The 16,945-nt window shown below is 40.6% G+C and overlaps 1 protein-coding gene across 2 annotated transcripts; it reads right to left on the reverse strand.

The window, feature by feature from the left end:
* Positions 1–3,871: 3,871 nt before the first annotated feature.
* Positions 3,872–10,804, reverse strand: LOC136405456 (GTPase IMAP family member 4-like). 2 transcript variants are annotated; one of them, XM_066384878.1, is made up of 3 exons: positions 10,729–10,804; positions 8,785–8,853; positions 3,872–5,651 (listed from the first exon to the last, which is right to left on the reverse strand). In XM_066384878.1, the coding sequence occupies exons 2-3, from the start codon at positions 8,816–8,818 to the stop codon at positions 4,723–4,725; spliced, it is 963 nt and encodes a 320-aa protein (XP_066240975.1). In that variant the 5' UTR covers positions 8,819–8,853; positions 10,729–10,804; the 3' UTR covers positions 3,872–4,722. The 2 variants fall into 2 exon arrangements, with proteins under 2 accessions (XP_066240975.1, XP_066240977.1); XM_066384880.1 differs by lacking the exon at positions 10,729–10,804 and adding an exon at positions 9,283–9,385.
* Positions 10,805–16,945: the final 6,141 nt, after the last annotated feature.

A 16,945-nucleotide genomic window follows, 5' to 3' on the forward strand; every position in this document is an offset into this window, starting at 1 on the left:
TAACAAGTGTGTTAGTTAATAAAACATAAAATATAGGAAATATAAGGAGATATGACTTAAAATACCCTAACAATAGGAGACTTTAATACATCATTCTCAACACAGGACCAATTAAGTAGACAAGAGATAAATAAGGAGATAAAAGAATAAAACAACAGAACAAAGAAAGTAGATCTCCCGGTTATTTAGATAATATACTCTTTTTGCAAAATAAAGAGAATACACCACTTTTATTGTATTTTTTTGCAGAAACACATAGAACAGTCACAAAAACTGATCATAATAAAAAATCTTAGCAGACACCATGAGTTCCATAGAGTAAGAATACTACAAAAAACACTTTTGGTCACAAATACAATAAAACCAGAACTACTTTAGAAAAATGGTTCTTCCATCTGGAATTTTAATTACCTTACATTAAACAACTTTTGTTGAAAAAAAATATACTAACTGAGACTTTAGACTTTCTTAAAGCTCACAGTAATGAAACTACTAATGACAGAAGCTATAGGATTGATTTAAAGATGTGATAAGAGGAAAATGCTTTGCCTCAAATATTTTTCAATAAAAATAATAAAAGAAAAATAAATTAAATTCTCAATGAAACAAAAAACAGAAAAAATAAAATAAAGTAAATCAAAAGAAAGTACAAGTATAGAAAATAAAAAATAATGCAATAGAGAATTTTAAAAACCTATGAACTACCTATGTAATTAATAAATAAAAATCTTAGTTATTTAAAAAAATAATTAGACATTACTAATTATTACTAATTAACTTGTCTAAAAAAAGAGAAAAAGCACAAATAAATTTTTCAAAATGACAACAAAAAATAATCATTGATATAAAAGAAATTTTTTAAATTTAAAATCTCTTTGTAAATAAATTTGAAAATCTGGATGAAATAAACAATTTTTAAGGGTAATACAGATTACCAAAATTGTCCCCACTAGAGAGAGGAAGTTTAAATAAAACAATTTTTATAGAAGAAATAGAGAAGGATATTAAGGAGCTAGCTGCACAACAAAGTAAGCACCAGGGCTGGATGGTTTTACATGGGAATTTTTCCAAACTCTCAAAATACAGACAGATCCAGTGCTCTTTAAATTGTTCCAGAGCAGGCCCTGGCTGTTTGGCTCATTGGTAGAGCATTGGTATGGCATGTGGATGTCCCAGGTTCAATTTCCGGTCAGGGCACACAGGAGAAATGCCCATCTGCTTCTCCACCCTTCCCCCAGCCCCTCTTCTCTCTCTCTCTCTCTCTCTCTCTCTCTCTCTTGCACTCCCTCAGCCATGGTTCAATTGGTTCCAGCTAGTTGGCCTCAGGCACTGAAAATGGCCTCTGCCACAAACTCTAAAACTACCCTGGGTCCTGGCAGGTTGGCTCAGTGGTAGAGCATCGGCCTGGCGTGCGGAAGTCCCGGGTTCGATTCCCGGCCAGGGCACACAGGAGAGGCGCCCATCAGCTTCTCCACCCCCCCTCCTTCCTCCCTGTCTCTCTCTTCCCCTCCCGCAGCCGAGGTTCCATTGGAGCAAAAAGATGGCCCGGGCGCTGGGGATGACTCCTTGGCCTCTGCCCCAGGCCTAGAGTGGCTCTGGTCGTGACAGAGCGACGCCCCGGATGGGCAGAGCATCGCCCCCTGGTGGGCGTGCCAGGTGGATCCCGGTCAGGCGCATGTGGGAGTCTGTCTGACTGCCTCCCTGTTTCCAGCTTCAGAAAAATACAAAAAAATAAATAAATAAATAAAATAAACATGGACATTTTCATTAAAAAAATTAAATAAATAAATAAATAAATAAATAAATAAATAAATAAATAAATAAAACTACCCTGGTTGACAAGAAATGGCCCCAGATGAGCAGAGTATTGTTCTGTAGGGGGCTTGCTGGGTGGATCCTGGTAGAGGTGCATGTGGGAGTCTGTCTCTCTGCCGCCCCTCCTCTCACCTAATTTAAAAAAATGGTTTCAGAGCATAGAAAATGAAGAGAAATTTCTTATTGCCTTTTCAAAGCAAATGTAACATTAATAACCTAAGCCCAATATTAACAGTATGAAAAGATAAATCTAAAGACCAATATCTTTCATGACTGTCAGTACAAAAGTATTAAATAATACATTACCAAATATACTCCAAAACCACATGAAGACTGTGATACATCATGACCAAGTGAAACTCAAAATAGAAATTAAAATCTGGTTCAATATGAGGAAATCTAATATCATTCACTTATTAGTAGATTTAAAGAGAAAGAATCATAAAATTATTCACAAAGATGATTTATAAAGCCTTTGACAAAATTCAATTGCTACTTATTAGAAAAATTCCCAAGAAACTAGTGATTGGGGTATAGTTGTTTAATATGATTAAGTACACATAAACACTGATTCATTCCATACACTCCTGTTGTCTAGTATCTCACTTACTTAACTGGGAAACATTGAGGCTTAACCAGGAACAAAGCAAGCATGCCCATCCATTCCTGTTCAACATAATAATACAGATTTTAGCCAATGTAATTAGATAAGAGAAATCAATTAGGGGCATAAAAATAAAGAAGTGATGAAGAACTGGTACACGCATGAGGTGAAATACAACTCACCAATAAAAGAGAACAGCTATTGACCCAAGGAACTTGAATGATTCTCAAAATCATTCTGCTATGTGAAGGAATCCATTCCCAATTGGGACTTGGTTTTACTTTCTCTAGATTCTCAGTGTCTGGTATAAAATCTTCCACCAGATTCAAACACTCACTGGTAATGAATGGATGAATAGGTATAAACTCCCAACACTCTTCAGAGAAGAGAACATGCCTCATTCTTCTGTTGTCTTAATCACAATGCATGGTATTTACCAAGCACCCTCCATGTCTGCCTTCTGCCCTGGAGACAAATGAGTAATACTGTCTTCAGGGCATTTCATGTGAGTATCTCATCTCTTCACTGCTTCTCAAGAGTAGAACCTCTACTTTGCCTCATCTATACAGCATGAACCAGAACGCTAGGGTAAGAATAATTGAGTGCATTGGCACAGAAAATAACCATGAAGAAGTTAAAAACATTTTTTCATACTATATCTATATTTACTTTTTCTTGTAGGGTATGTTTTGCTCTTTTGTTAAATATGTGCTTAGCTAGTGATACAATAGGAAGTTAAATTTTAACCTCAGGATTTTGTCTGAAACTCCAAAGATGAAAATGGACACCCCGTGTACTGTGTCCTGCAGAGAGAAACCAAACCTGGCTCACTGTGAGGGCTGTTTCTGAAGGAATCCTGAGCTTCTTCCTGTGCTGCTTCTCTTATCCTGGAGCCTTTGCTCACATGTGCTAAATAAATGTACAGTCTAAACTCACTCATGTTTGGGGGAATAAAAGAGAGGTGTATGTGCTATTGGGGACAACTTGGTGTGGGGCATGGAGGGGCCACTTTCAAGATGGTAGAGCAAGGACACTGAGCATGTGACCACCAGGACATGCTTGTAGAACATGGCAATGTGCTTTGGGACATCCTAGAAAGTATTAGGGTAGAAGAACCCAGTGGTTAAAAGGGTAGGTTTAACTACTGTTACCCATATATTAAAGGAAATTTTTTTTAACCAGGAAAAACACAAAGGCCTCAGAAAATTTGGTCAGACATGATTTCTATCAGCACATAATGAATGAATCTGAGGAGAATGTGGTTTGATGGGCAGAGTTAAGAATGTGATTCAAACTTTCAGGGGAACGGAAAGGAGATGTCTTCGGGTGTAGACCAAGCCAAGCTCCAAAATCATCTTGAACTTCTATTCGAAATTGAAATTCACCCCTGTGTTCTAAGAAGAAGAATTAGAGGTATTTTTTCAGATAAAAGAGATTCCAGTCTTGCACAAATATGAGAGACTAGTACAATTTATTTTAGTAACAATAAGCAAACAATTCAAGTGGCGGGGGCAGCAGTGTGCGGTAGGCCCGTATAGCAGTAAGTGATCAAGGTGCAGGGTGATGGAGATGCGGTGACAATCGTTTTACAAGAAAAGGGGAGAACTAGTTATTCAGTAAATTGGTTACAATGAGGTGGGTCCAAGAGTTTCTACATTGTTCTCTTATCTGTTGAATCACTGTCTTTTTTATCCTTCTAACATTTCACTTAGTTGAGCTAGTTGAGCGCTGAGGATCGGATTTCCAAAAATATCTTTATTCTTCAGTGCTCAGATGACAAGGAACCATTTGAGTCCTTCCATAAAAATGTAATTCAACAAATATGCATGCATCTAGAAAGAATGCTATAAGCAGCTCTACCTACAGATTAAGTAATGCAAGCAACTGATTTCCCTAATCACATGAGTAAAATGATCAGTGTGGACCTAAAGGCAAAAATGAGGAGTAGAAACCACAGGTGAAGATGATCTGCCAATCTAGAAAGAATATAGAGGAGAAACAGCTACTGGGGATAAATAGAGAAAGGCTGGGGTCTTCATGGTCTGCTCTGTCTGTCTGAGAAAGAGTTCAGAAGATAGGGAGCATCTGTATGTTCTGCTTTGGAGTTTTATAAATTGAGAAGCTATAGCCTCCCCCTGTTAAATCAATCAAACATTACAAATTGCCAACAGTGATCTTTACGACACTCCCTAGTCCTAAGGGCCTGAGAGACAGAAACAGAGAGCTCTGACTTAGGGGCATAAGTTTCATTGGCTGTGGGCACCCGAAAATATGTAGGAAGTAGAGGTAGGTTTTCATTTATATCACTTGAACAGAAATGAGAAAAAAAAGTGAGCAGCAATGTCCAATACTTTCATAATTAAGTCAACTATCCCCTTCTTACTCTCAACTTCCTGTCTGTCATTTTGCTGCCTTAAAACATAGCATCTCTCTCTTTCTAGCAGTTCTCTCTCCATTTCCACCCTATTCCTTTCCCGCTCCAGTCCATCCTCCAGCCATCTGATTTTCTCCTCATACTTCTCTTTTAACCGCCTTTTCTCTCTCTCCAGCTCAGCAATGCATTGCTCTCGGATCACTTGGATCTGTTTCTGAATTTCAGCCTCAGCCCTTTCGTAATTCTGATTAGTAAAGAATGCTCCCCTGTTCTCCCTCACTGTGCGCTGGGCCAGTTGCAGCAGCTCTGTCCTCTGGGCCTCCTGCTCCACCCCTGTCACCTTATTGTTGAACATACAGTAGCGACCCATAAACTGCCCCATCAGTTCTTGAATGCCTTTTGGAGCTTCGTTTAAGTAATCACAGAACTCCATGCCATCCAAGTCATCCTTCCGGGTGAATAAGAGAATCATGAATCCCTTAACTCTGGGCCCAAACAATGACAGCATCTTCTCTGTGGCCTTATGCTCTTCCTCTGTGTACCGGCCCAGCGGGACCACCAGGAGCAGAATGTGAGGCCCTGGGGAGGTCAGGAGGATGCAATGAGCAATCTCTTTATGTGTGTCAGCATCTGGTACCTCGGTGTCGAATATGCCAGGTGTGTCAACGACGATGATTTCTCTCCCATTCCACATGCTGGTCCCTTTCTCACAGACCTTGGTGATGGATTTTGCTGCAAGGCTCGAATGGAACTGTTTCTTTCCAAGGATGCTGTTTCCTGTGGCACTTTTTCCGGCTCCAGTCTTGCCCATTAAGACAAGCCTCAGTTGCGAATCTCTGCCATCTTGGGTTTCAAGCCCTGGAACATCAGGAAACAAAAGTCATAGTGTGAAGACTGGTCACCAGGCCCTGGCCGGTTGGCTCAGCTGTAGAGCATTGTCCCCAGTGTGTGGAAGTCCCAAGTTTGATTCCCGGGCAAGACACACAGGAGAAGTGAGCATCTGCTTCTCTACCCCACCTCATCCCACCTCATCTCTCTCTTCCTATCCCACGACATAGCTCGCTGGATTGATTCAAGCATGTTGGCCCCAGATGCTGAGGATGGCTCCATGGAGTCTGCATTTTAGGCACTAAAAATAGCTCAGTAGCCAGTGACCGGATGGGCAGAGCATGGGCTCCAGATGGGGGTTGCCAGGTGGATCCTGGTTGGGCATATATGGAATCTGTCTCTGTATGTCCTTACTCTCACTTAAAAAAAATACTGATCTCTGGTTGTTTCCTCTGTAAGGCTTCTGCCCACACGTGCCTTCTCTGTTGCCTGTGAGATTCCTATCCCAAGAGCAACCTCTGACCTCATAGGACATCCATAGAACCCTTGGGCCTGATCTCCCTCCTGCAGGACTTGGGGAAGCCCCTGGACACTATGCAGGAGTCCCTTGGGCAGCTCACTCTGACCTCTGGAAGCTAAGTGCCCAGGAAGGAGGGCGGAAACCAGTTTCCATGAGAACTCTGCTGCTGCTCTTAGCTGCTCCTCGTAAGCTAATGCAGCAGGTAATGAGAAATCTGGCTTTGGGACATCACAGTGGAAAATCCACTACTCCCCCCTTCATTTATATTTTAAAAGGAACTTTTCTTCTTCCCATTAAGAATCCAATTGGGTGGGTAACTCAAGCCATTCCACCCTCACAGGGGAGAAAAGGCTACACTGGCAGAAAGACCAAGGGTTCCTTTATATGTCGCGTATGCAGACATCTCATCAGGGACTATGACCCACAGGAGAAAAAAATACTTGAAGTTTAAAGTTACAACCTTAGCATAGAAATTTAGTGGAGTCTTTATATTTTAAATTAAGATGTTGAAGAATTATAGCCAGAAAATATTAGCGGTCCTCTGGAGTTACTATAAAAATCCTGTGATACATAAATAATCATACTAATAACCCCTACAGATTAGCATCTGTAGAGTTATACTTTCTTAGTTTCATCTGGTTAAGGGTATCTACTTCCAAGGACAGGGGTCGAGAACCTATGGCTCATGAGCCAGATGTGGTTCTTTTGATGGCTGCATCTGGCTCTCAAATTTTTAATAAAAAATAACATTAAAAATATAAGACATTCTCATGTATTACAATCCATTCATTTCCTACCACTCATGTTCATGGTTGCAGGTGGCTGGAGCCAATCACAGCTGTTCTCTGGGACAACACCAAATTTTTATTGGATAATGTATAACGTACATGGGTTGTTGTATGGTTCTCACAGAATTACATTTTAGAATATGTGGTGTTCATGGCTCTCTTAGGCAAAAAGGTTCCCAACCCCTGTCCTAGGAGAATTGCAAGGTTACAACTGAACAGCATAGTCTATCAACTGAAAAAATGTATTCATAATAACTGTCTTAAGTGAAACCCCACATCACCTATGTAGCTCTTTCTGTATGTGTAGTCAGCCAGTTCTCTGCCTATCTCTTTAATGTGTCTGTAAGGTTGAAGTCTTCGAGATTTGTTCAGCACCGACCAGGACCATGAAAGACAACTGACAACCACACCTGAGAGCCTGTTTCTCCAAGAAGGAAGACCCTGCCCTCACAGCCTTTGAATAGAACCAATTCTCACAACCATCCATCTCTGCTTGGAGACAGTGCATACGTTATCACACTGATAATATTATAGACATGATTATAAACTCTATTTTATTTTTCAGAGATGTCATCCCAATTCACCCAGTGCCTCAGACAAAAAGTCTAGGATCTTCCTTGTTTCCACTGTTTCCTTACTTTCCAGATGCAACCTATCGGCAAGTTCTCCTGGCCCCGTCCACAAATCTGACCACTTCTCTCCAGTTTGAAGACCACTTGTCCAAGCTACCATCACCGCCCGTGTCTTAGCAGTCCCCTAACTGGTCTCTCTATTTCCACTGTGCCCTGTCCTGTATCTTCTGTACATTGGAATGATTTTTTAAAAATATCAATCAAACAGAAAAGACATTTTTCAGAATGCCCCACTCTGGCTTCCACAAAATTAGTGTTCATGCCCCGTTTCCCACATGCTTTATAGGGACACTCTTGCTAATCTAGGGATCAGCAAAATCATCCTAAAGGCCCCATTTCCCACATCTGATAGCCAGAATCCTGGGATGAGAGAGGTAAATGTACAGAAGATGAGAACGCCAGATACAGGATTAAGATTAGGGGGAAATGTGGGAGGGGGATCAGATTATTATGTAGTTAGCCTCACAGTGGAAGACCCCCTAAGGCAGTCCTGAGTGCAGTAGAGAGAGTAAGAAAATCATGGGAGGTGAAACAAAATGTCACCAAAGCCAGCTCCAACAGTGCAACAATTTGCCAATGCATCTTGGCATTAATGAGATATACCATACAGTCACAAGACCACAGGTATACGTTTGGCTCTTATGTGGCAGGCTGCAGGTATGGCCGTGGACACCCAAATCGACAGCGTGTGAAATGGTTGATGCTTTAGGCTACTAAAGTGTGGTGTGGTTTGCCAAATGAGGAGAAGTTCAGCTGATATTATTGATTTCTATCGACAATGTAGTAAAGGGAGGGTTATGTGAGAACGTGAGTGAGCCGATCTATTGACTTTGTTGGGGTTATACTGAGGCTGCCAGGAGCAGGGAAATTAGGGACCTGAATGAAGAAGAATTGCTCTCACATGCCTTTTTCCCAAGCCTCTCTTAGGCTACAGATGGCCCTGCTGTTGAGTCCTGTTGCAGGAAGTGGGAAAAAAGAAACGTCATCGAGCCTGGGCTCTCTCAGGATATTTTAGCCTATCTTCCTGGTAGCTGTTATGCTATGACATGAGTATACAGTGTAGAGGGGTGGAGAAGAGAAAAAGCAGGGTCAGTGAAGAGAAATAAGAAGTGGGTTGAAATATTTTGTTCTTGCTCAGATGGGAACTGGCAGACAGGACAGAAGCACCCTCTGCCCGGTCCTCTACATCCAGCCTGGCCTGGGGGCCCTGATCACCCTCTCACCGTGGCTGGTCCTGGGTTCACTGTTGAAACTCATCCTGTGGAATTGAGCTGCCGCTATAGTTTCAACTCCTGTGGATAGAAAATGTAACTCATTTTAGGGAAATGGACAGTACCTGGAAACCGAAACCTCATGCAGCCAAGAGTTCTCTCTTTCCCATAAAATTGCTATTTCATTTCTTCTGCCTTATTTCACAACACGTCTTCTCAACTTCCCATTTGTCAGTCTCCTTCTCATGCATTGCTTTATGTCTACACAGACATAAAAGATTCAATTCGCTTCCTCTGCTCTGGTTCTGGGCGCCCTTTCCCCCTCTGTTCAGTGCATTATTGCTCTGAATGCCATGTGTACAGAGTCTGTAGCCTAGACCCTTCACAGAGCTCTAAACTTGTATATCCCGTTCCACTTCTCCATTGGGCAGGTTCATGGGCATCTCAAACCGAACTCAAACAAAATGGAACCCAACCCCTAACCCACCCCACCCCAGCCCCAGCCCGTACTTTCTCCAGATCACGGAGATGATTCTGCTCCCATTTGAGTTGACAGCATCTCCACTCAGCAAGTAGCTCCTGCAGAATCTTGGAGTCATCTTCACCTCCTCTTTTTTTACTCGCTCATCAGTCCACCACCAAGTCCTATGGATTCTGCCCCCACAAAACGCAACATCACCCATTCTCCCAACTTCATGTTAATCCAGGCCACGGTTATTTTCTTGCCGTATAACAGGCCCTAACCAATCATCTCCTCTTTGGTTCCTTTCCTGGTCTATAATCAGATGCCTCTTAAAAACTACAGTTTGGTTATTTTTTTCTCCAATTCCCCTCCCGCCAACACCATCAGCACCAATGACCCAGCTGTGGTGCGGTCCCTTACTATTTGCTCCCATCACCTTCCCAGGGGATCCTATAGATTGCGGGTCAGAGTAGGGAGCTGTTTGTCTGCTCTGTGTACTCTGTCCCTATAGGCTGTAAGCTTTGTGATAATAGGACTGTCTGTGTCTTGTATTTCCCTTCTTTCCTGGAGACAAACAGAATACTAGACAAAGAGTGGTTCCCACTAAATATTTGTTCAATACATGAATCAAAATCCCTCTGAACTTGCTTCCTTTCTGATCTTTCTGTCCAGCCTACATCTGTGGAAAAGATGATCTTTTCCTTATTCATCAATGCTTAGTGTCATAGAGACAGGGTATGATATGTTAAATATTGTGTCCCTTTCTACCTACAAATGTTGGGCAATAGGGAAAGGCATTTGATGAGCTCATGTTGGAGTCAACTTTGCCTGGGACAGGCTGAAAAAGCTCATTACTAAGGACCAGGCTCATCTGATAAGGAGCCATTAAACGTAACCTTGAAACACTGTTAGAAAAACAGTCCTTTTGAAAGAAGAGTTGTGTCTTTAGTCCCTTACGATAAAGACTAGAAAAGAGCTTCTTGTACACTGGGAAGAGAATTCACCAAAGTTTTACAAATCAGCTTTAGCCACAAACCTGATATTGGTGACCAGGGGTGGAGGGGACCCATGGAGCTGTGCTTCTTACACCTCCCAGCTTCCTGGTGCTCCTCCCCCACCAGCTGCTCTCAGAGCTGGTTCTGTCCCCTCACACAGCTCTGTCTCTACAAGCTTTACGTCTATCTACACATTCTATAAATGGTGAAAGGAACCACTAATGTGTATAAGTACCCTCTGAGCAGCCATCCTTGAGAAGGCTACTAATGTCTAGAGTTCAGCCTTTAAAACAGATTACAACCTAAAATCAACAGACACAGGAACAGAAAGCAATGAGAAATCTATGCTGAGAGCCAGTTTGCCGGGAGGCTTCAGATATAGAAGCAGGGAAGAGGTCCTCTCTGCACCGAATCCCACATTTCCCTGCCTCTCACCACACACACACACACACACACACACACACACACACACACACACACACCTGTATATCCCTTTACCTGGAAGATCTGGGTCCTGCTCCCGTCTCTAACTTCCAAAGCAATGCTAAGTGAGAATATTGAGGAGGAAGAAGAGGAAAGAGAAAGTGAGGGAGGAGCTATTCATACTTGGCTTGTGTAAGAAACCTGCCCACTTTACGATCTGAGGCCACTTTCCGTGTTGTTTTTTTTTTTTTTTTTACCGCTCCCTGGCTCAGTTCTGGTGAAATCCAGACTTGGTGTGTGGCTTGTCCATTTTCATACATACCAAGGTCAGACTGAGATAGCCACAGACTGCAGATGGCTTTGTAGCTCCAAACAGGAAACCCAGGGTCAGTCCCAGGCAGTGCCTGACATTGACCTGCATCAGGGTCATTCCCAAAAGACCGCAGAACCAATATACATGGTGTGGGCTTCAGACCACATCAAAGAATGACCTCATTAGCTCCACAAGCAACACATTCGAAGAGAGATCTCAGCAGGCACCAGAGAATGCTGGGGCAAAATCTGTTTTGTGGGGTCAGCACTCACACAGCAGCTTCCACACTGTGGTCAGGGTTAATCCTCAGAGTCAGACAGTCAGCGTGAGTGAGAATCAACTGAACCCATGGGTGAGCCAACAGCAATCAAAACTCAACTATAACAGGAAGGCTCACACATTCCACACTGAACATTTTTGGAACACCTAAGCTTAGGTAGGAGATAAAGGAGACTTCCCCTAAACCCCACAAGACACCTACTATGTAAGGTCACCATACCAAGCCTGGGAGACATGGCAGATCTACCTAATACACAGACTTTAATATAGAGAGACAGCAAAGAAACATGTCCCCAGTGAAAGGAAAGAGAAATCCCCAGAGAAAAACCAAATGAAGTGAGGTTAAGCAATCCAGCAGATACAGGGTTCAAAAATAAAAATGGTTATAAGGATACTCAAGGAACTTAATGAGAATTTCAACAAAGAGATAGCAAGCATATTAAAGGACATTGAAATCACAAAAAAGAACTAGTCAAGAATAAAAAATACAATATCTGAAATGAAGAACACACCAGATGGAATCAACAGCTGATTAGGTGAAGAAGCAAAGGATGGAATCAATGACTTAGAAGACAAGAGAGCAGAAAACATCCAATCAGAGCTGTAAAAAGAAAAATAGATGTTTAGAAAAGAGAAGAGTTTAAGGGACCTCTAGGACAACATAAAGCATAACATCTGCTTCTGAGGGTACCAGAAAGAGGAGAGCAAGAGATTGAGAACCTAGTTGAAAAAATAATGACTGAGCCTGACTAGGCAGTGGTGCAGTGGATAGAGTGTCGGACTAGGATGTGGAGGACCCAGGTTCAAGACCCCAAGGTTGCCAGCTTGAGCAAAAGCTCATCTGGTTTGAGCAAGTCTCACCAGCTTGAGCCCAAGGTCGCTGGCTTGAGCAAGGGGTCACTTGGCCTACTGTGGCCCCCTGGTCAAGGCACATATGAGAAATCAATCAATGAACAACTAAGGAACTGCAACAAATAATTGATATTTCTCATCTCTCTCCCTTCCTGTCTGTCTGTCCCTCTCTCTGACTCTCTCTGTCTCGCCCATAAGAAAATAAAGAATTTTTAAAAAATTAAAATAAAAAACAATAATGACTGAAAACTTTCTTAACCTGATGAAATAAAAAGACACACATGTGTAGGAAGTTCAGAGAGTCCCAAATAAGATGAACCCAAAGAGGCCAGCATCAAGACACATCATCATTAAAATGGATAAAAGCTAGAAGCAAAGAGAGAATCTTAAAAGCAGCAAGAGAAAGACAGTTACCTACAAGTCAGCTCCCATAAGACTGTCAGCTGATTTCTCAATAGAAATTTTCTAGGCCAGAAGAGATTGGCATGAAATATTCAAAGTCATAAAAAGCAAGGATCGGCAACCAAAATTAGTCTACTCAGCAAAGCAATCATAAAATTGAAGGAGAGATAAAAAGTTTCCTAGAAAAGACAAACCTAAAGGAGCTCATCACCAACAAATGAATATTACAAGAAATTTTAAAGGGACTTCTTTAAAAAGAAGAAGAAATACTAAGAACGGAGAAACATCATTATAAATTTTGAAGTGACAATAAACATGCACTTATCAATAACCACTTTAAATATAAATGGAGTAAGTTATCTGATCAGTAGACATAGGATAACTGAATGGATAAGTAAACAAGACCCATATAAATAGTGTCTACAAATGACTCACCTCAGAATGTAAAACATGCAGAGACTGAAAGGAAAGGGATAGAAAAAGCTATCTTATGCAAATAGAAATGAAAAAAAGCTGAAGTAGCATACTTACAGTAGACAAAATAGACTTTAAAACAAAGGCTATGAAAAGAAACAACGAAGGACATGACATAGTAATAATGGGATCAATCCAACCAGAGGATATAATGATATATATCATGTCTACACTCAACATAGGAGGACCTAAATATATAAAGCAAATATTAATGGACATAAAGGAGAGATTGACAACATGGTCATAATAGGGGATTTCAACACCCCATTGACATTAATAAATTGTTCTTTCAAACAGTAAATCAACAAGGAAACAGCGGCCTTAATTGACACACTAGACCAAATTAATTTAATTGATATGTTCAGAGTATTTCACCCCAAAACAACAGAACACACATTCTTTCAAAAGCACAAGAGACATTTTCTAGGATAGCCCACATTTTAGAGCACAAAAAGAGTGTCAATAAATATAGAAATACTGAAATTATATCAAGTATCTTCTTTGACCACACGGTATAAAATTAGAAACCAATTACAAGGAAAAAAACAACAACAGAAAAACACACAAACACATGGAGGCTAAATAACAAGGTATTAAACAATGAATGGGTTAACAATGAGATCAAGGAAATCAAAAGATACCTTGACACAAATTAAAATGAAGACAAAACAATACAAAATCTATGGGACACAGCAAAAGCCATCCTGAGAGGAAAATTCATATAATTACAGGCCAACATCAAAAAACAAGAAAAATTTCAAATAAACAATCTAATCTTACATGTAAAGGAACTGGAAAATGAATAACACACAAAGCCCAAGTAAGTAGAAGGAAGGAAATAATAAAGATCATTGTGAAAATAAATGGAGTCCATAATAAAATACTAAAGGTCAATAACACCAAGAGCTGGTTCTTTGAAAAGATAAACAAGATTGTTAAATCTCTAACAAAACTCATCTAGAAAAAAAGAGAGGACCCAAATAAACAAAATCAGAACTGAAAAAGGAGAAGTAACTACAGATGGCAGATTAATACAAAGGGTTATTTTTTAAATACTACAATTATGTGCCAAAATATTGGACAATCTGGAAGAAATCGATAAATTCCTAGAAACATGCAGTCTGCCAAAACTGAATCAAGAAGAAACAGAAAATCTAAACAGACTGATTACAACTTTAAAAAATCAAAGCAGTAGTAAAAAATAAACTGCCAACAAACAAAAGTCTTAGACTGATGGCTTCACAGGTGAATTTTACCAAACATCCAAAGAAGAATTAACACCTATCCTTATAAAACTATTCCAAAAAACTCAATAGAAGGGAAGACTTCCAAGCTCATTTTATGAAGCTAGAATTATCCTTATTTCAAACCCAGAAAAAGACACTACAACAAAAGAAAACTATAGGCCAATATTCCTGATGAACATACATGCAAAAGTCCTCTACAAAATACTAGCAAACCAAATTCAACAATACAGTCAAAAGATCATACACCATAATCAAGTGGGATTTATTCCTAGGATGCAATATTTTCAAATCAACTATCAATGACATACCACATACACAAAATAAAGGATAAAAATTATATAATTATATTAATAGATGCAGAAAAGGTATCTATTGATTTTGACAAAATCCAGCACACATTTATAATAAACACTCTTAAAGTGGGAATAGAGGAAACATACCTCAATATCATAAAGCTTGTATATGAAAAACCCACAGCTAACATCATATTCAATACAAAAACCTAAAAGCATTTCCCTTAACATCCAAAACAAGACATAGATACCCACTTTCAACACTGTTATTCAAGATAGTATAAAAAGTCCTTACCACAGCAATCAGATAAGAAGAAGAAATAAAAGACATACAAATGAAAGGAAGAAATATAACTGTCATTATTTGTAGATGATGTAATACTGTATATAGAGAACCCTAAGATTTCACCAAATAACTACCAAAACTGATAAATGAATCCAATAAAGTAGCAAGATACAAAATAAAAAGTCAGAAATCAGTTGCCTTTTTATACACCAATATTGAACTATCAGAAAGGGAAACTAGGAAAACAATCTCTTTTATAATTGCCTCTAAAAAAATACCAAGGAATAAATTTAACCAAGCAGGTAAAAGACTTGTCCTCAGAAATTTATGACATTGAAGAAAAAAATTAAAGAAGATACAAATCAATCGAAGCATATATCATACTCATAGATAGAAAAAATTAACATTAAAATGCCCATTCTACCCAAAGCAATCTATAGATTTAATGCAATTTCAATCAAAGAACTAGAATAAATAATCCAAACATGTATTTAAATTCACAGAAGACCTTGAATAGCAACAGCAATCTTGAAAAAGAAAAAAAAGGTGGAGGTATCACACTACCTCATATCAAACTATACTGTAAGACCATAGTAATCAAAACAACATGGTAATGGCATAAAAATAGACATAGGTCAATGAAACAAAATAGAAAGCCTAGAAATAAACCCATGTCTATATGGTCAATATTTCATTAAGGAGGCAAGACCATACAATGGGTAAAAAGTTTATTCAACAAACGGCATTGGAAAATTGAATAGATATGTGCAAAATAATTACATAAACTTAGTCCACCCAGCATACCCACTAGGGGGTGATGCTCTGCCCATATACAAGTATTACCACCTGTGCGACTTCTGCGCTGGTTCGGCCAAGCACAGCAGGGGCCGGGTGCAATGCAAGTGAGAACTGTGCCCCAACAGGCCAGTACCTGGTGGCCACAAGCACAGAATGGCAGAGAAGCCCCTGGGAGACCAGAGCAAGCATTGCCAGCATGACCGGAAGCTCCGGCCACACACGCCCTGCCCCGGGGCCACCCAAGGACCCGATAAAAGTATTTTCTCTAACTCCACCTCTGCCTGTGGTCCTGTTGGGCAACAGGATTTGATCAGTACCTGTTCCTTACTGATTGTTGGTTAAGTAATATCCAGGTGGGCATGCCATTTTAGGGTTTTTAATTCAAAGAGATCAAGCAGCAACAAAATATATTACTAATAATTGTAGAGAAGACAAGATGTTTCATTTGTCCTTGGCAACTTGTAAGGAGGCAGGAGAGGAGGGAGAGAGGATATCAGGAATGGATGACTTCGGTAGCTTGAGGATTTTAACAAAACTGTTTTATTGACTGATTTTTAGTGAGCAAGAGAGAGAAACATCAGTTTGTTGTTCCACTTATGCAGTTATTGATTGATTCCTTTTTTTTTTCTGAAGTGAGAAGCAGGAGGCAGAGAGACAGATGCCCACATGTGCCTGACCAGGATCCACCCAGCATGCCCACCAGGGGGCGATGTTCTGCCCATCTGGGGCATTGCTCCATTGCAACTGGAGCCATTCTAGCACTAGAGGCAGAAGCCATCCTCAGTGCCCAAGCCAACTTTGCTCCAATGGAGCCTTGGCTACGGGAGAGGAAGAGAGAGAGAAAGAGAGAAAGAGAGAGAGAAGAGGGGGAAGGGTGGAGAAGCAGATGGGTGCTTCTCCTGTGTGCCCTGACTGGGAATCCAACACGGGACTTACATACACCGGTCCAATGCTGTCATTGGTTGATTATTACATGTGCCCTGACCAGGGATTAAACACACCCGCTTGGCATATCAGGATGATGCTCTGACCAATGGAGCTACAGAGCTGGGGCCAGCCACTTGAGTTTTTAGAATGCCAGATTCCCCCTTCACGTGGAGTTGGGGCAGTTTACCTGCTACTCCTGCTGCTCCTGCTGCCTGCATAGGGTGGGGTGCAATAATCCCCCATTGCTCCCGGGGGGAGCACCTCCATGGCCTCCAGAAGGAGGACTTAAGAGTGTTTAAAAGACTCATTCCCTCATTTCCCTTTCTGAGTTGTACTGTCTGGGCAGGGAGTGACATCTGTCCCCCTGTTTGAACCATCAATTTAGATCCTGTCTGAGTAGAATCTTTGACTGTAACAATGT

Source organism: Saccopteryx leptura, chromosome 5 (genome assembly GCF_036850995.1).
Source record: "Saccopteryx leptura isolate mSacLep1 chromosome 5, mSacLep1_pri_phased_curated, whole genome shotgun sequence".
NCBI classification, from domain to species: domain Eukaryota; kingdom Metazoa; phylum Chordata; class Mammalia; order Chiroptera; family Emballonuridae; genus Saccopteryx; species Saccopteryx leptura.